This window comes from Cyprinus carpio, chromosome A25, assembly GCF_018340385.1.
Source record: "Cyprinus carpio isolate SPL01 chromosome A25, ASM1834038v1, whole genome shotgun sequence".
Classification (NCBI taxonomy): Eukaryota; Metazoa; Chordata; class Actinopteri; order Cypriniformes; family Cyprinidae; genus Cyprinus; species Cyprinus carpio.
The window spans coordinates 4,044,033-4,064,522 of record NC_056596.1 but is presented as its reverse complement, the minus strand read 5'-3'; the positions used below and the strand labels follow the sequence as shown (position 1 = coordinate 4,064,522).

Below are 20,490 nucleotides of genomic sequence, written 5' to 3'. Positions count from 1 at the left end.
AGGAGCATAACTAAATGCCCGTTGACCCATATTAGTATGAACTTTAGGGATGCTTAAAAGATAATGGTCTTGTGAGTGAAGCCCATAATTCTTTACACCTTTTTGAATGATATTCTGCTGTTAATACGAAGGAAGTAAACCTAAAATGATTTTATATATTAATAAGTACCAGTGCTTAAGTCTATGGGATGACAACGCCGGCCATCACAACCCAAGAGTACAATAAATAATGATGAGTAAGGGCTTTTGAATTTGTTATGAACCTTAATGCTCCATGATAAACTGAATCCAACGCCTGTAAACAATGCTTAGGTGCCTACATGTATATGATATCTCAATAATCCAACACTGACAAAAATGTAGCTGCTACCAATCTCTTCCTTGCTGCAAAAGAAAGACAATTCTTGACTCTTAAAAAAAAGCCCCAGTTTTGACTTTAATTTTCTCACAAGGTACTGAATATGAGGCCCAAATGAAAGAGAATCATCAATTAAAAATCCTAAGTATTAACTTAGATACTACTTCAATCTCCAAACCTTGAGGAGTAGTAATTGAGCATGAGTTTGAAAGTACAGAGTTTATTTTTGTAAACATCATAAGTTTAGATTTCTCCGCATTTAAAACAAGTTTTAAATCACTCAGTGAATGCTGAACTGCATCAAAATCAGATTGAAGATGAGTTGATCCAATGTTGATGCAGAGTAAATCACCATATCATCAGCGTATAAATGAAAACTTGAAAGTGCAAGATTATTCCCAATATTATTTTTAGATATTAAATAAATAATAATGGCCCAAGGACCAATCCCTGTGGTATGCCGATATTTACATTCAGAGTACAAGAAATTAGTACCTCTGTATTTATATCATGTTATTGACATCAAACATGATATTTAAATGTTTATTTAAATACAAATTCTTCAAAATGTTAAGGCTTTTTATTTTTAGGTGAACTTTTCTTAAATGCATTAGTGAAAGAGTGTACATTACAATGTGAAAGCAAAATTCTGTATGTTCTGAAGGTAGGAGTCTGTAGAGATATGCAGAATTTGAAAGCATTTTTTCCAGTTTCTTACTGCACTCATTTGAAGGCCTTCTTGTCACCCTCTTAGGTGATGCAAAGAGACATCCTGCCCAAAGAGATGGTTTACTCTGTCAAAGACTTTCCACGGCTGGGTCATGTAGTCAAACTTAACAACTACTCGGACAGTACAGCATCACCCGTGCTGGACTACATTCAGTCTTTCACACAAGAGGACATAAACCTGGGTAGAATCTTTTACGTCTCCGCTTCCCTTCAGGGCCAGGACCACTTCATCGTCGATGTCAGCAATGGCTTCACTAGCGTAGAAGATCTAGAGGTGCAGGTGGTCATTGTTCCACGCATCATACCCATCCAGGTGGTCAACCTCACAGTGAGGGAGGGTGGATCTGTGGCGCTGACTCAAGAGGTTCTGAATATCACACACCACTTCTACCGTTCCATGAACATCAATTTTTTTATTGAGCAAGCACCTCAGCACGGAGAAATGAAGTATCTGGATGAAGAAGATGGACTTGACACCTTCACCTGGGAGGATGTGAGTGCCAAAAAATACATATTTAATATTATTTATATAAAATTATAGTATTTATTATATTCATACTTTGAATGAGATTTTATTTTATGTGCAGTTTTCATTTTAATCGAAGTTTTAACAATTTTATCACTTTTATTAGTTTTTTCTTTTTTTTATATTTATATTATATATATATATATATATATATATATATATATATATATATATATATATACATACATATATATATATATATCCTTCATTTATTTTTATTTCAGTTCTAGTAATTTTGCTTAAACATTTATTTCAGTTTCTAATTTCACTTAAAAGAAAAGCTATAATTCAGATGGGCTACCTGTTATTTTTATGGTATATCTAAAAGTGTACATTTTAAAATGTGATTGTTAGTACATTTTACCAGTATTTACCATACTTTCAAAACAAAAATTAAAATAGGAAAAATATGAAAATAATTTAAGAAATATTTTTCTAAGTAAAACACAAGATTTGGTTTTCAAAAAGGCTTTTTTCCAAAAGGCACATCTGGAAAAAGGGGGGGTTGTCTTATAATCAGGGTCGGCTTATATTCGGGTCAATACGGTACTTAGATTTTATTTCAGCTTTATTCAATTACTGAAAACGATTTTTAGTAGTTTTAGCTAGTTTTAGTCACAACACTGACATACAATTTAAAAATTTTATAATAATTTACTCATTCTCTAACTAACATTCTTCCATGGAACACAAACTGAGATATTTTGCATAATCTTCACACTGATTTTTACCATACAATGATTGCATATCGTGACCAGGGGATCTGAATGTCTAAAAAGCACATAAAATCTCCATAACAGCAATCCAAATGACTCATAATACTAAATTGATGCAGCTAGGTAGAAAATGTGCATATGCAAATGAGATTCAAGATCTGTAGTGGAGAGCATCATTAAAAGACTGAAACTGTGGTCTGTTCATGTGACTTCAGAAAACTCGTAGTCGTAAATACAACTTTTATGGTGCTTATCTGTCCTTTTTGGAGCTTGACAGCCACTGGTCACAATATGCTTTCACTGTTTGCTGGAGCAGCATGGAAATGGGCTGAGAGTTTCACAGGAGGAAGAAAGTCACAACATGAGTGGGAGCAGATGATGACAGAGTCTTCTTTTTTCTTTTTCTTTTTTTTTTGGGTGGGGGGGGTAAACTGTTCTCATTTGAAGAGGAAACGGTGGGAACAGCTAATGATGCTGCAATTACAGGCTTGTTTGTTTTGTTTGCTCGTACTTTGTGCCTGCAATGAGAGTTAATTCTTCTCACGATAAAAGAGCTGCGCTGGAACCAGAGGAGCTGTCATTGGCTTTAATTAAAAAGGCGAACAGCCTCGTGTAATGGTTTCTCAGAGACTAGCAGGATCCCTGCATAACATTTTGCAATATCACTGAGGAACAGTCAGGCATAAAATAGCATTTTCTGCATCTTAATTACAAGCCGTTCACAGAATAACAGCTATTGAGGTGGACCTTGATCACGCCTGTCTGATGATTAGAAGCTCAAAGAAATAATTTCTCTTTCACCCACTGTCTTTTAACACTCATCTAAGCTCTCATTGCTTCCAGTGGGCCACCCAAAACTACTTTTCATTATGATATCTAGCGGAGTGACCCTGAGGTCTTCTAGTGAAAAGAATGAGCAAGGAAAGACCGGCGGTAGAATGTGTATGCTGTTGTTTGAGAGCGGTAAGACATTGCTCTTATGACTGCCGTTCCAACTTGATGGAAATTCTGACTTGCGCTTCCCTGCTGCTGCAGGCCAGAATAAACTAGCCCATATATCCCAAAAATAAAGTATTTACACCGCGCCGCCAGGCTATGCGACTTTGAAAACAGAGATCAGGTTAACTCAGGAGTGATTCAGCCAGAACAGATGAACTTCCCAGGTTATTTTCAACTTCAGGCTCAATTTCTGTTGAAGTTGAAAATAATACTGAATATTCCTTTCAGAGATTGAGGCACAGCAGGACATTAGTGGTGTTAGATTGACAGATATCTTATGCAATGAACACAGCTCTCAGATCAGACAGAGAACAGCAGGATAAGAGAAAGAGAGAGAGAGGGAGATCACAGATGGGGGACAGATCGTATTTGAAGTTCAGAATCAATGTCTTTTGGTGGTTTTAGCCCAGCTGTCAGAATAACTTCATTGTGTGCAGCCGCTCCACACTACATCTTAATACACAATGTCTTAACCGCTCTGGCTCTCGCTGTCCTGTGCTCTACCTTTCCTTTCTTCAGTTATGCAAAGCTTTCTGAAACACAACTAACATGTTCCATATGGAGAGAAAGTACTGCGCAGGAAAGGAACCAAAGCGGAATTGTCCCTAAATTAAAGACGTATGCGTCATGCTCATTACTGAGCTGAATGTGCCGTGTCTTTATTCTGTGTTGTGGAGTCAGCGGTCGGTCTGTATACCGCCGGTCACCGCTGCCACACCAGGAGACAGATTGTAATGATAGCTTACAATGCAGCATAGTAGCAAACATTCACAACACACTGAGATGAAAACGTCTCGAAACAGTTCAGGGCTTCACAAAGAAAGAGATAGAACGGATATTAGCATGTCAGGATGAAACGATCTGGAATACATTTCTCCTCTGCTACAAAATTGATATCTTATGTAGATAGTCGCCAACAGTTTTCAACTTCAAAACATATATAGACTAAACAACCGAACAATGTGAAAGGGCTTCTTTCAGAGCTCTGGCTTTTTCCTTTAGGACTTGATTTTACATTCGCCAATTTACACTTTCTTTTGTAGAACTTAGATATTTTGAAGTTGAATGTTGCTAACCAAGGTTTTGGTTCCCATTGACATACACTGTATTTTCTTTTGTTTAATGAAAGTCAATGGGAACCGAAAACGTTTGGCTAAAACATATCTTCTTTTAAGTTCCACATGGGAAAAATAAAATAAAATAAAATCATATTTCAGGTTTTTTTACAGGTTTGGAATGACATGAGAGAAAAAATAATGACAGAATTTTAATTTTTAGGTAGACTATCCTTTTAATATTATATATATTAACATTATTCTTATTAATATTTCATTAATATTAGCATTACTACTTTTTTGAAGATAGTATGTCATAAGCCTGTCCATGCTGACATCTGTGACCAATGTGACTAGCTTCTACCAAGTGACAGATGAATTTGCTGCCAAAATGTAAGTGGAGCATAAATTGACTCAATAAAACAATAAAAAATGAAAACGTTAGCATGCACACTTTGAAACAATGGGCTGTGGTGATCATGATGTTTGCTGTTTCTTTGAGTGTATTTTTTTAACACACTGGAAAAAAAAAATCATACATATTATATATATATAGTCCAAAAAATTCTTACATAAAAACATTTCACCTCTATTCGAAATGGCATCTTCTGTAAACATCCGCCATATGTTATTGATTTCCTGACAAATATAAGAATATGCAGACTTAATGTCAGAAAGAGGTGAAGCACAGCTTTTTTCTGCAAAAAAAAAAAAAAACTGTTAGCATAAGCTGTGGCTTAGCGGTTAGCACATAGCTTTGACCCTTGAAGCTGAAGCTCATACTAATGAAAACATGCAGTTAGATTTTTATGTTTCTTGAAAAAAAGGTGAGGGCTTGTGGTCATTGTTAAGATTTGCACTATGTAGTTTGTACTATGTGCAATGATCTGATCATCTGGAGCCTGTTAAAATCTGTACAACATATGACAAACGCCAGACGTCTGACCTCCTGCGCTGGACACATGCACATATTTCAGTTTCACATGACACGCTCGCAGCTGTCAGGCTTCCTAGAGTTTTGCATTATGTTTGTTTGACTAAATTTGCACTTTGTTTAGAAAGTGCATCTGACCACCCACATTAAATCCAGTTTTAGTGTAACAGATGTACATTTGATTATGTAATGAAACCGAGCAATGGCTTGTTTGGAAGAACAGCTTTACTATTCACAACCATGTTAATCTTATATCTAAAATAAGGTTGGAGATGTGGCTTAGTGGTGAGAGCAAATGCTCAGACATATGTTTGAGTCCAACTTGTGATATTTCATCATGGTTAATGCGATTCGAATGCATTTTTAGGATAAGTTTCCTCTATTCCAATCTTTGGTAATAATATAGCCTAACAAGAAATGTATAAGTCATTTTAATTATAGTCTAAGTAAAAAAAATAAAATAAAAAAGAGGGAAAAATCCCACAAAAAGTAACAAAAATCCTTTGTAAGTTGTTAGGTTTTAGCATTTTTTGAGGAAAAGGAAAATCCTCTCCAAGTCACAATGACTGCAACACAACATGACGGTTATGCTATAAATAAAGAGTGGCAAAAATATACAGTAAAATAAACAAAGATTCTGATTAGAAACATGAAACAATCCTGAAAACAGGAAATATGGTTATCATGGTAGTTTTTGTTTATTTATTTCATCTCTTTGGAGGGGAACTACATCTACAGAATTTTAAAAGGATGTTTTTATGGTCTCATCACTTGACAAATGTCAAAATAAAGCCGCTGTCAAACCAAAAATGCCCTAATGGTCAGAAAAAGGATTAGGTGTGTGTATAACTTGATTTTTGTTATCTGTTGTGTATGTTGTGTTTCCTCAGGTACAACAGGGACAGGTGTACTACTTCCACGACAGCAGCGAGACTACAGAGGATAGTTTCACCCTCATAGCATCTGCTGTTGACATCACCCGCAGGAGTGCGTCCCTGACCATTGGCATCACCATCCTTCCTGTGAACGATGAGGCACCCCGCCTCCAACGCAACACCGGAATGGAGGTACACCAAGACCATTTTCCCTGTTTTGAACATTAATGAAGCTTCTAGAACAGAGACGTAGTCGGAAAATTCAGAGCTACTCCCTCCGCTAGAACACAGAGTGTCATTCAGTGCTTGCTCGATGTTGTCTGTGGTTTTTGGTTGCTGTGGAAACTCATATTTTTGGAAAACCATGACGGTGGCAAGAATAGGGTTTCTGGGCTGGAGGGAAAATAGACCAATCGGAGACGCCGCTCGACTCCCGCAAAATGTGAAATAATGATATGTGTGTTTTTCCACATGCGGATAGTTCCCCTTCTCTTGCGCACATGCTTTCTCTCTGTCCGTCTCTGTATCAGCCATGCTTTGGGCAGTCGTGGCCTAATGGATGGAGAGTCGGACTTGTAACCCAAAGGTTGCAGGTTCGAGTCTCAGGTCCGGCAGGAATTGTCGGTGGGGGGGTGTGAATAACCAGCGCTCTCTCCACCTTCAATACCACGACTGAGGTGAGACCCTTGAGCAAAACACTGAACCCCCATCTGCTCCCTGGCTGTTGCAGAATTGGCTTGGCTATGCTCTGGTGTGTGTGTTTGTTAATTTGTGTAGAATTGGCTACCCACTGCTCCGGGTGTGTGTTCACTACTGTGTGTATGTGTGTACTTGGACATGTCACTTCACTTTCACTTTAATCCACTTTGGTTTCGATGGTTACAGATGATAATAACAGCGAAAGTCTAAATTCAGAGTTTCTCTTTCCGAACGTTTTACCAGCACAGTGTCTAACACCCACACTTATAATCCAGTTATCTCACTAAAAGTGGCTGGTTTATATTTCACCCTAAAATCAAAAGCAGAAAAAATATAATAAATTGAAATATATATAATGTATAATATATATATATATATAATATATATATTTATATCTATATATATATATATATATATATATATATGTATATATATCGAAAGTCTCATTTTTTAATAAAAAAAATTAATGTATGTTTTCGTTTATAAAATTACAACAAAATTTTTTTTCAAAATCATTCTACTGGACATACTGTGACAAAAAATGCCTTTATTGCAATTAAAATTGGGTAAATTAAATTATCTACTAATTGTACTTGAAAAAAATAAATAATCATTATTTTCACGTTACAGTACTGTGAATGAGCTCTGTTTTGCATTTTGTTGCAATAATTGTTATGAAAATAAAGGACCCAGTGCCAAAAATCACAATATTCCTAAAATGACTTCATTTATAATTTCATATGGATTTCCTTTTGATTTTGGCATGAAACATGAAACTTTTGTGAGATTCACAATCACATGATTACTCAAACACACACACAGTTCTGGGCCCCCTGAGCTCTGATGTAGAGACCCTATAGAGACACACCAGTCTAATCAGAGAGAGATTGCAGTTTCCCATCAAAGCAGGCCTCAGCACTGCATGCTGGGATTTGATTTGCCATGCAGCCTCTGATCCATGTTATATCTATTAAATATTGAGTATGAAGAAACAGCAATTTCCAGCCCAATTTGGGAGATATTTGTTTCATCAACTTCACTCATGCTGTACTCTGGTCTAGTGCTACCATCTAGTGGATGCCCGTGCATATACTACACAGGAAGTGATGTAAAGGTCTTCGAACAATCACCAGAGGGCAGCATAGAGAGTTATCTGGTATGACTAATATTTACCCTGGTAATGACACTGCATTGCCCCCCATTAAAAAGCACTTGCAGGAAAAAAGAAGATGATTTTACATGCACTTAAATCTTGAAGGTCACGTTATGTGGAAACTAGATTACTAAATGATAATGAGTTTGTGGACCTTTCTGTTCCAGGGCACTATGCCATATACTCAATTCCATTTTTTTCCCCTCGGTCTCTCAGGAGGGTGGTAGATGGAGGCAGTGAAAGCATTGAGGAACAGATAAACGTGTTGATGTGTGGTGTTCACATGGCAGCCCTGCAATCTCCCAGCTGAATTTGATCGTTTAAGAATGTCTTTCAGTAACTTGTCCATTAGACATCCATTAGAGCAGCATCAGAGGAGACATAACTGCCTCTTTCACATCCCAACGACTCCAGACAGTTAGACACCTCTGAAAACAACAGTTTAGTTGTTCCATCTTGTATATTGGTTTGTTTATCTCTCTTTGTTTGTGTGTGCTCTCTCCTTTCAGCTTCTAGCCGGCGAGGAGTCTGAAATCACAGCCAATATGCTGAGCAGCGTTGATCTTGACACCCCTCCAGAGGAGTTGGTGTATGCTATCGAGATGCCCAGCAATGGGATCGTTGCCTTTAAAGTGTCCCCAGATGACAGCGTGGACAGTTTCACCCAGGCTCAGATTAATAATGGAGAGGTTTTATTCATTCATCAGGGTGGGTTGACATCAGTTTCTTTGAATCAAGTTTTTTAAAACCTTTAAAAACAGAATAAAACATCAGCTAAAGAGATTTGGGGCATGGCAATCATATAGAACACCATAGAAACTACATAGAATTGTTTTAAAAACCACTTTCAAGGCCCAGCCACACAGAGTACAATAGCAATATGCTACAAAAAGAAAAAACACCCAAAATAGATTAAAAACTGCATAGCAACACAGTAAAACCAAAATGCTTTAGCAACCATTTAGAAACATGCTAAAAACAACTTAGAATACCTCAGACCACCTGACCAATCATATAGAGTAGTGGCAAGATGCTAAAACACTCAAAATACATAGCAACACACTAAAATAAAACTCAGAACAACTTAGAAATCACAGAGTATCAGCATGCAAATAACTGTTAGGAACTCCATAAGCAACATGATAAAACCCTCTCAATTACACATTTGCAACTCTGAACAACTTAGCAATCATATAGAGTAGCATCATGCAAAAAAACTGTTCAAAGGGCGACCATACGTCCTCTTTTTTCCTGGCCAGGATTTCTATATTGCCTAAAATATCAAGGTTTTGGCTTTGTTTTCCTGTTTTCATACTTGCTGAAGGTAATGATCCAAAAGTAGTTTGACCAATAACATGCAGGCATTGTATATAATCGACCAATAGTGGTGCGTGAGAAAGTGAGATCGACAGTCAAAGCGATGCAAATACATGTACATATTAGGTGTGTTGGACTTGAAGCAGTGCTGCGCAGACCAATCAGTGTATATATGACATCAAAGTACCAAGAGAACTATAAAAAGCAGACGACTCCTTATGCTTTCGAATCGCTCTTGTGGTAATTTGATGTCATGCTATAACAACTCAACTTAGCAAATGTGTAGCGACTCTTTTGATAGAAGTTCCTCAAAGAACTTTTTAATATACAGTTCTTTAGAAAATAAATATATATGTGAAGACCCCAGAAACCACTACACTTATCTGAAAACATAAAATTAAGATCTCTTGCATTCTTCAAAAAAACATACAGAACTTTGTACCTGCAAAAAAAAGGTTCTTGATAAGAAAAGTTAACTTTGATAAATCTAACGTCCTGCAAGGAACCATTGAAGAACCATCATTATAAGATTGTAACATGATGTAGTGAATATGAAGTGCTTGTGTCTGCTCTCAGGCTCAGAATCTGGTGGGTTCAGCTTCACCGTGACTGATGGAGAACACACTTCACCTCTCTACCGCTTCGCTGTCAAGGCAAGACAGCTCACCATCTCCATGGAAACGGAGGGAGAACTCATGGTCTTCCCAGGTGGGCTCCACACATCCAGAGCTTAAATCTAAATCCCTGTCTCTCTCTGGGCAAACTGAAAGATCTTTATTGGCCCAGAGAGAGTTTGTTTATAAAACTTTAAATTGGGGGGTTATTTTTCATTTTCCTCATAATGAAGAATCTGTTATCTTATCTGGAACAACCTTATAGATCAGTTATGTCAATTACAGCTGTATAAAGCTACTAGAATATTTTTTTTATGAAGAAATCAGTGGAGTGATAGGATTTGTTGGTGATGCTTCTCAGGCACCAGGCAGGTGATCAGTGGAGATATTTTACGGGCCATAACAAGTGAAGACGGTGATGAAATCACATACTCACTAGTGAAACCTCCTCGCTTGGGACGATTGGTCAAACCTAACCAGCGTGGACAGTTTGAGAAGATCACAAAATTCACACAGACCGAGGTAAATAACATTGTATATTTGTGAAACTGTACTTGCAGAGGAGACCAGTTACACATATAGCTAAAATTTTTGAAAGTTTAAAATTTGATTAGTGGTAGTATTGTATAGTAATTGGTATTAGTATTATTATATAGAATAATTGTTTTGACATTGTAATAAATCCCTTAATGTGCTATCAATAAAGCCTCTTCCATTGTAATGTCATCTCTGGCCAGCATAGGTTATTATTGGACAGTAGAGGGCAAAGACTATTCTCTCATTACAGTCAGGAATCTAAATTTATGAAATCTGCAGCTATTTCAAGTTCAGAATTAAAACTATATTCCTTGATTGCTGTAATTACTGTCTGTATTGCTTCAACATCTGGCCCTTTGATCTGTTTAATGGACAGTGTTATAGGTTGTGCCCAGTTATAAAAGGGTTTTTGTATTTGATTCCTATTGTGTGTTCAGTTGGATGCAGGTGCCGTGTATTATGAGCATCAGATGCCGTCTGAGCCCTTCTGGGTCCTGAAAGATTCTGTTGAGCTGGCCCTCACATCGCCCCCAGCAACAGAGCTGTATCACAGCCTGCCAGTCACTGTGTCATACAACGCAGCCAGTCGAAATGTGTCGTCTCAGCTCTGGAAGAACAAAGGTAGCTACCAATTAAATGTATTTTTTGGAGTAGGGGTGTGATGCAGGTACTCTTTGTCAAATGATACGGTTTGGCTAAACTCTGCTGGGCTGTGGCCCTCCAGTTTTCAATTCTTTTCCTTTGGTGTTTTGTTAATGTATTGCAGGTGTGTCTGTGGTGCAGGGTCAGTCTAAAGTGATTGACAGCTCTGTTTTGGATGCTACTAACCTGCTGGCCAGTTTGCCTGAACGGAAGCGGGCGGGGCAGGACATTGTCTATGAAGTGCGTCGGTTCCCTATTCATGGACGACTCACTCTCAGGGGGTCTGACCTGTCTCGCGATGCTCCCCATTTTCTACAGGATGATGTGTCACGTGGTGTTCTGGAGTACAATCACGGTGACTCTGGATCATCTTCTGATAGCTTCTCTTTCCGGGTCCATCTGAACCCCAGTGGCCGCACTCCGCAGGTTCAGCCCGGTGCCGTGGTTCTGGAGGAGATCTTCCTGATCTCCATCAGACGGCGAGACTCAAACCCACCAGAACTTGTAAGCTTGGACCTGCTCCTGGAAGCACTGCAGGGCTCCACGACCATCATCTCCAAAAACTACCTCAACACGGTTGACCAGGACAGCAAACCAGATGAGGTCCGATTTACCATCTCCAAGAGTCCAGCTAACGGATATGTCATCTACACTGATTCCAGAGACCGGATCATCCAATTCAGCCAGGAAGACATCAACACTGGGCGGGTTGCTTTTGTTAGTGATGGAAGTCTGTCAAATGGTTTTATGGAATTTACAGTGTCTGACGGGAAACACCAAACAGACCCATACACACTGCATATCGGAATCCTGGCCAAGTCTCTGATACTGAATAAAGCTCCAGAGATCCATATAAGGCAGGGAGATAACGAGACTCTAATCACAGAGGACATACTGAGCACCTCCACTGGGGGTCCGGTCGAGGAGGATGTACTCTATAAGATCACCAATGCCCTGAAATACGCAGCCATAATGGTGGACAGACAGCCCACATCGGCTTTCACGCAGAACCAGATCAAACAGGGAAGAGTGAGTATCCGTTTCGTTAAGTCCACCTCACCGAGAGATAGCATTGCCTTTGTGGCCCAAAGCAGGGCGGCGAATGTGTCTTCTGTCCTCAACATTACTGTTAAACCATTGGCGAAGCTGGCCCAGAACCCCCTGCTCCCCAGAGGTGCTACTGTACTCGTAGACAGAAAGTTGTTGGACGCTACACCTCTAGCCAACAAGACCGGAACATCTCCAACCTTCAGCATGATCCAACAACCTCAAGGAGCTCGGTTCGTCAAGAGGGGTGGGCCAGATGATGGCCAGCCAGTGAGTTCCTTCACCCAACGAGACCTGGATGAAGGTTGGGTAGCTCTGGAAATCTTAAACACAACTGGGGGTCAAAACAGTGGAGGTCAAAGTCAAGATGAAGCACGCTTCCTCCTAAAAGCGCACGGCGTTCCTCCTGCAGAGTGCGTCTTGCCCTTCCATGTGGTCCCCTACGACCCTTCCAAAGTTTATGGTGCTACAATACTCAAAGTACCACCGTTGTCCACTTCTGACAAGAGTGATCCAGGTCAACCTGAGCCCAGGTGGAGAGATGGTAACTTGGCTTCTGGCAGCACTACAGCGACTCCTGTGGTATCTAGACGAAATACACTGTGGTCTATCCTTATTCCCATCCTCGTCATCCTCCTACTCATGCTCCTGGCTGCACTGCTGGCCTACTACTTGGTCCGACGCAACAAAACCGGGAAGCACAACGTCCAAACAGTGGCGGCAAAGCCGAAGAATGGAGAAGTCAGTGAGGAGACTTTCAGGAAAACCGATCCTGCAAACAACATCCCCATGTCAAACATGGACTCCAAAGGGGCAGATCCTGAATTAATACAGCACTGTCGGACAACAAACCCAGCACTGAAAAAGAACCAGTACTGGGTTTGAGATGGGGAGGTGACCGGACACTTGTGTTTTCAAGGTCTTGAATTATTCCAGTCAGTGTTATACAGTTTTCTTGCCATTATTGATGCTTATGAAGTCCAGCACATATCCGAGTTTAGGGTTTCTCAGATGGCACAGCAAAATCTGTGTGCATGCTGATGTTCTAATAGTCATGGTCATTTGGTCATTTCTCAAATGAGGTGGAATTAACTTTTAAGGTACTTTTGGACAAGAACATAACATGTTATGTTTGAACAATCCTTTGTATGTATGTTTAGGCAGTAAATGGTTTAAGATCTTATTTTTCAGTGTTATTTACATTTAAGTTGTGTGTTTTGTTGCTTTTAAACATAGATCAATATATGTGCCTTTTTCCAAGCAGCCTGTTTTCTTCTGTGACACATTGTGTGATTTAAAATTTCGCTGACGATTTGGCACCTTTGTGATCACTTGTTTAAAAGAATATTCTTAGCTCAGTACAAGTTAAGCTCTGTCAACAGCATCTGTTATATGATGTTGATTACCTGAGAAAATAACAAAATGGCATGCACTTACAGTGGAAGTCTATGGAGCAAGTCATTGTGCCTTTAAAATACACACCGAAGTATAGCCACAAGACTTCAATTTTCAAAGTTACCATGAGACTACTGACTTTAAATGGTTTACTTACCTTGTCTGTGAAAAGTTATCCAACTTTCAACCAGTTATGGCCATGTAAAGCAGTAAACTCCACTCAGAGGAATTATGCCGGCAAATCCATCCACCTACAAAAGTAGTACCACTGCAAAAGGTATTATTTAGACCAGTTTTCCCCAAAACTATTCCTGGAGGCACACAATAAGTACACATTTTATATGTCTTAAAACTATTTCAGGTTGTGGAGTTTCTACTATCAATATCATTAGTTGATCATAAAATTAATCAGGTGTGTTTGAGTAGGAAGAGTTTGAAAATGTGGTTGTGAAACACTGATTTAGACAACATTACAGCTCAAATAACATACATTTTAGTTAATATAGGTGCTTTAACAAACATTCAACCAGCACCTTTCAATTTTTAAACTCTTTGCAATACATTACCCCATAGGCTTTCAATGCAAGTGCTTATTAAGAACTTATTTTCTGTGGTAATTAACAGCATAAAAGTCATAGAAGTATTAAGCTGAAAGTATGCTTTGGTTTTCTGCTTTCAGTGTGCATGATGTAAATTTCAACCATTGGTGGGGTCTGCACAATTTTTTGTGCACTAATCGGTGAGTCCACTAGGTGTCAAGTCTCATATAGATGTTCTAAAGAATGGGCAAAAGAATGTGGAAAATGCAGGAAAAACTACAGATACTGAAAGTGGAAACAACACAATGGCTTTGTGAGGAAACAGAAGGTGCATGTGTTTGTACAACTTGTTTAAAAGAGTATAGCAATATCTTAAAGCATATTAGCTACTTATTTTTTGTACAGAACTTCAAAGCAGGGAAACCAGAGTCACAACTCTCTGCTGTGCTCTACAGCTCAAGTGAAGTATTACAAAGCAACAGTATTATGGTCAATGGAGTACAATTTGAAAAGGCTACTACGTTTGAATGTGCGCAAGATATAACAGCAGTTGGAAAAATTAAACATACTCTGCTTCAGTTTGGTCAGGTGATGGTGCTAGTTACGCTTTGAAATCTTGTCATGCCTGCTTAAGAAGAGTAATTTCAAAGCCATGCAGCATACACTTCTCAGTTTTGACACATAAACAGTGCTGAGATTTGATGGTTCGAGAGTGTAAATGAGAATTCATGTTTACTAATCATCATATCAGTTGTGTGAAAGTAAAAAAAAAAAAAAAATCCTTACTGAATGCTTTTAGCTATTTTTCTATAAATCTATCTTTTCTACTCTGTTTGTTGTAATTCATCCACTGCACTGATCACAGGCACTGAAGAACTGTAAAGTTTTCTCCTCTAGAACTGCAGCCACGGACAGGAAGTGAGTCAGCAGTGGCTGAATAAACGCTGTGCCCTGATTGGCTGCAGGGAAGATATGAGGTCATTATTCCTCAGGCTGCAGCATCTATTTTCCAGAGCTGCTTCTGAGCTCAGTTCACAACTTTTGTTTTAGATTTAAAAATACAGAAAAAAAAATATGCAAGTTGTTGCATGGCTGGGTGAAAGTATGTCTGAGCATATGCATTTTTACAAAATGATGTCTAGGGTTTACAGAAATCTCTGCCGTTTGAGAAATATAGCTATATCTGCAGTGTTTGAAATAAAGAATTCAGATTAGAATAGTTCACCAAAATGAGAATTCTGTTATAAATTTACCCCACCTTACATCGTCATTAAAAACCACTATGACTTTCTTTCTTCTATAGTTTGTCACTGAAATGTAATTAATATATTTCATGATACTTTTAGGGTTTGTTAGACACTGTTGGAAACATTTTTCTAAGTAACTTGTATTCTACAGATGATAGAAAGTCATATGGGTTTGGATCGATCTGAGCGTGAGCGAAAAGAGTTTTCATTTTCTATTTCTTAAAAAATGTTTACAGAATGACTTCCCATTTGTCACTGATTCGCTGAATTGCAGTTAATTATTTGGACTGTCACTTGCTGAACTGTTTAATTAGATGTTTTAATCGATTGTTTGGATTTTCTTATCTAACAATAGTGATGTTCCTTTTAATCACAGACCAATTCTTCCTCATCATTCCAGAGTTTAATTATATAGAGACATGATCCGTTCCCAAGGTACTGCATATGGAATTTATATCACTGTTGATCTGATTTCTATATTAAGCTAGTATTAACTGCATATCCAGGGGTTACGATATCCCATCTGAGGCCTCTCAGGACATTATTATCTGTATTTCTGCAGAGCAGAATTGAGATCACATGAAATCTCAGGACATCAATGGTGTTTGTTCTCTGGGTAAACCCAAAACCATGTACAATCCCACAACCCTCTTTTTGTGTGTTTTTGAATTCTGTTTGCTTGTAAATACATTATGTCAGATCACATAACCTGTCATAAGAATCAAAATGCACTTTCCTCCAGCTTTTCAGTGATTTCATTTGTGGGTGAGAGTTTTCATTTCCCGTGTTTATTTATTTTTGGCATCTATATTCAGTTTAGTTTTTGCTCTTTTAAAAAGTTTGTGAACATGCAATTCATTATGTCCCTATAGAAAAAAATAAAATTAAAAATAAAACTTTTTTTTTTTTGCTTCTTGAATTATGGGTTCCACATATTTGTATGTGTTACATACCATGTTACAATTAGCATATATGATGTTTAATATAAAATAAAAATAAATTAAATAAGTAAAAATGGATGATTATTAATATTATTATTATTATTGTAGGTTTTAGGACTACAATGGAACAATATAGTTTAATGCAAATATCAGCTGCATGTTGTGATTAATTTCGAACAGCAGATGGCGCAAGGGTGTCCAGCAGTATTTTATGAGCTCTCATCTACGCTCATTCTTTCCTACCAGCGGCCTTTTAGCTTTCTTCAGACTTTCTTGGCACTTTCTTCGGAATAAGACTCTGTCAAACACTTCATAGGATTGTTACTGTAGCTGACATGACTGGTTTTTGCATGTTGCATTGGCACCTGTTACAAATAACAGATAACTTTTTTTATTTGCTAGCTAAAGACTTTTGTTTTGAAGTGTCTCACCATATGTATCAGTCAAAACAGCTCAGCTCAACCAGCCAATCAGCTCGAGCTTCAAATACAGTCAACATGCCCGCCTGAAAAAAAATGTGAAACCCAGAAAGGAGAAGTAAACACCTGTTCTTAATTATATAAATGATGGAAGTTTTAATGGTTGTTGCAATGCATAATGATTGACATATTTGAGAGAGAGAATCAATATAATTTAAATATACACTGCAAAGGCACAAGTATTTGGACACCCCCTTTTAATTAAAGGGTTTGGCTATTTGAGATACGCTCTTTACTAGCAGGTCATAAATTTAAGTGTATGGTCATGCATTCTCCCTAGACAAGCGTTCTTAAAGAGACAGTTCAGCCAAAAATGAAAATTCTGAGATCATTTACTCAACCTCATGTTGTTTCAAACCTGTATGAGTTTGTTTCTCCTGCTGAACACAAAAGAAGGTATTATAAAGAATGTTGGTAACCAAATAGTTGCTGGTATCCATTGACTTCCATGTTATGGAAAACATATATGGAAGTCAATGGCTACCAGAAACTATTTGGTTACCAACAATCTTCAAAATCTTCTTTTATGTTCTACAGGAGAAGGAGATTCATCCAGGTTAAGAACAACATGAGGGTGAGTAAATGATGACAAAATGCTGAACAAAATGGTGAACTATCCCTTTAAGAATATAGGGCCCTGCTCTATTCCAGCTTGACAGTGTCTGCAGTCTCTGAATAGAGCTGATGAATGTGAAACTAATATGAAGTTTTTATTATTATTTAAAATATTGTAGGAAATTATGACCCATTATAAAATGTATCTGAAAACTGACCCTTAATTTTAAAAATAATAATAATAATAATAATTTTTGTCAGTAGATGCAGGTGCTGTTTGCTGCCTTGCACATTTCAAATGCAGAAACTGGAAACATTTGCAAAGAAATGCAGAAGGGCTTCATGTTTTGCTGAGTCTTTCATTCTTGGAGAAAGAAAGGCAGATGTTACAGTCAAGAGACAAAAAGAGCAGGGTCACCAGAGTTCATGCTTTCTCTTGCGCGGTTCTTCTTGTCAGTGGTCAGATGCGTCAGTGCTAGGGTGTGTGTGTCTGTGCATGCAGAAAAATCAGTGCACTTTATTTAAAACAAATACATAGCCTATTAGTGTTGCAGCATGGTTGCCTAGCCAAAATGTAATACTTAGTTATAGGGGTTGTTAAAATCAATAAATATACATTTGAACAACAGTAATAGGGATACTTGCCTTAGCAAGCAGCACTAATTAACTAAGCAAACTTGCAGTTAATATATTTCCTTGACCCAAAACTAGTAAATCATATGAAAGGGCCCCTTCTCCTTCTGTTCATCCCGTCTGGGTGAAATGTGCCTCACAGTTCTGTTTTTTACATCCTGCAACTGTGTTAACATTTCCAACCCCTAAATTAGCCTTTCCTGCTTCCAGTCTGCTATTACAACACCCATGTTTCCATCTGAGGTCACCTCAGAATCTGTGAAATCATCTGGCAATCTAGTTTTTACTGGTCAAAACATTATTGTAATGGTCAAATGTGTTTATTATGGTCTGATACATTAATAGATTTAAAAAGATTGGGTAGTTAAAGTTAAAAGTTCTTTGGATGCAACCACCCAGCAGGAAATATTAAGTGTTGTACTCTAGTTAGAATCTAAATGTCTGGGTATGTGATCTGAGACTTGTCGTCATTGTATCTGAACTGCAGGGACTTTAGTTTCCATAGTGCTGTTCTCAGGGATGCTCTTGGATAACAGAAAATATATGCAGTCCGGGTAGACTGTTACTTTGAGGAATGAGCTCTGGAAAGACACTTAAACCATCTCAACATATAATGTAACATGAAAAACTTTTTTTATTTTTTCATGGGACCTCAAAATCCTTCTACAGTGAAACACGGTTCTTTATAAGAAGAGGATTGTTTGCAAACGACTGCTGAAGGAGCTTTATTTTTAAAGGGGTCATCGGATGCCCATTTTCCACAAGTTGATATGATTCTTTAGGGTCTTAATGAAAAGTCTGTAGCATAGTTTGGTTAAAATTTCTCAATGGTGGTGTAAAACAACACCGTTTTTACCCTGACAGAAACAGCTCAGTCTACAGTACGCTGTTTTATTGCATTCTGCTTTAAATGTTAATGAGCTCTGCTGACCCCGCCCATTGCATCTTCAGTGGATCAGATGTCAGGAGTAAATGACGACTGCTATGTTCATTATTACATCCAACAACAGAACACCTCAATCGCTTAGGAGTCATTCTTGTGTACATCTGCTCCGGCAGGGAAACAATGGCGGATGATGGCTGACTGAGTGACGGGTCTATATGGTAGTGTCTATATGATTATGTCAATCAAACTATAATGGGAGGGGCCTGTTTTTGTGGGGTTATGATGAAGGATTTTTTTTTAAAAAACACTGGGTGGATTTTTATCATTATAGGGTGGTGTGTACACACACTGCCAACACACATTTCAGTTCAACAGCTTGTAAAAGTGCATGTCGCATCCGAGGACCCCTTTAAGGGTTCTCTAAACATTGCATTTCTGTTGCCAGATAATGTTTTCCCTCTGTAATGTAAAGTTTATTTGCAGGTCAGATGTGTTTTGGTCTCACTCTGTCTGACCAAGAACCTTGTGAACCACAGACAGAGAGGAAGAATTCGTAAAAAAAAAAAAAAAAAATTGTGAGTCAACACACATCCTGTCACTGTCGCCGTGATTTTGCCAAGTAAGACATGTTCCCAGATCAACATCTTTTGATGATCCTGGATTAACATTATTGTCCAAAAATATAGACTTAACCCAGTCCCTACCCCTAAACCTAACCCTACCCATAATTAAATCCTAAAATCAGTGGGAAATGATAGCTGATTAACAAGGGTGTAGAAGCACCTAACCCTGATTATAAACCTAAAACAGATATTTCCTGAAAAGTTATATCTCAGTTCTGATTGGTTGATTGGAATGTTGTTCCAGGATCAACAAGGATGTTGATCCAGGAACATGTTGTACTTGGTGAAATCACACTCACCTCCCGTCACAGCAGGATCAGGCTATTTACTGTATCTTGCTCTGTGTTTTCCCTTTAATACGCCCAGTATTTTATCAGCAAATAACAAGGCAGAGGCTCATTAGCAACAATGTTATTGACGCAAACTGGAGCAGGGTTTAAACTGAATGATGGCCGCTCTGATTTCTTTGTTCTAGAGCATGAACTATTGAACTGTCCCATGATTTAATGCTCATCTATGACCTCACTATAACCTATAAATTTGGTTTCTAAGTCGCTCTTTAATGGCACTTCATGCGTTTTCTCTGATCGGACAGCTATCTGACCAGGTGTAAATGTGCTCTGAAACGCTTCTGAGATAGATTTAGGCCTTGTCCTCACTAATACATTTTCGCTTGAAAACGTATATTTTTCTCTCTGTTTTAGCCTTCTGTCCACACTGAGACTGCATTTTTGTCAAGGAAAACAGAGGTTTTTGAAAGAGTTCTCCAAAGTGGATAAATTTGAAAACAACGTTTTCACATTGTAAAACGGAGGCTTTTGAAAACAATGACACATGTGTATTGCACCAATGACGACTGCTATGTTCATTATTACATCCAACAACAGAACACCTCAATCGCTTAGGAGTCATTCTGTACAGATCTGCAACAGACCTGTTTATACCGCTATTGTGTCTGTTATGTGCTATTCACTTTCACACTGTTGCTAAA

At 38.1% G+C, this 20,490-nt stretch overlaps 1 protein-coding gene across 1 annotated transcript in view; it reads left to right on the top strand.

Moving 5' to 3' along the window:
• LOC109050852 (chondroitin sulfate proteoglycan 4-like) overlaps positions 1 to 14,973 on the top strand; it is a 47,049-nt gene extending 32,076 nt beyond the window's left edge. Inside the window, exons 4-10 of the mRNA XM_042715076.1 lie at positions 1,113 to 1,580; positions 6,208 to 6,384; positions 8,554 to 8,752; positions 9,938 to 10,069; positions 10,337 to 10,497; positions 10,950 to 11,133; positions 11,279 to 14,973. Of these exons, the coding sequence (XP_042571010.1) occupies positions 1,113 to 1,580; positions 6,208 to 6,384; positions 8,554 to 8,752; positions 9,938 to 10,069; positions 10,337 to 10,497; positions 10,950 to 11,133; positions 11,279 to 13,086 (3,129 nt within the window). The 3' untranslated portion in view covers positions 13,087 to 14,973. The remainder of the gene's footprint in view (positions 1 to 1,112; positions 1,581 to 6,207; positions 6,385 to 8,553; positions 8,753 to 9,937; positions 10,070 to 10,336; positions 10,498 to 10,949; positions 11,134 to 11,278) is intronic.
• Positions 14,974 to 20,490: the final 5,517 nt, after the last annotated feature.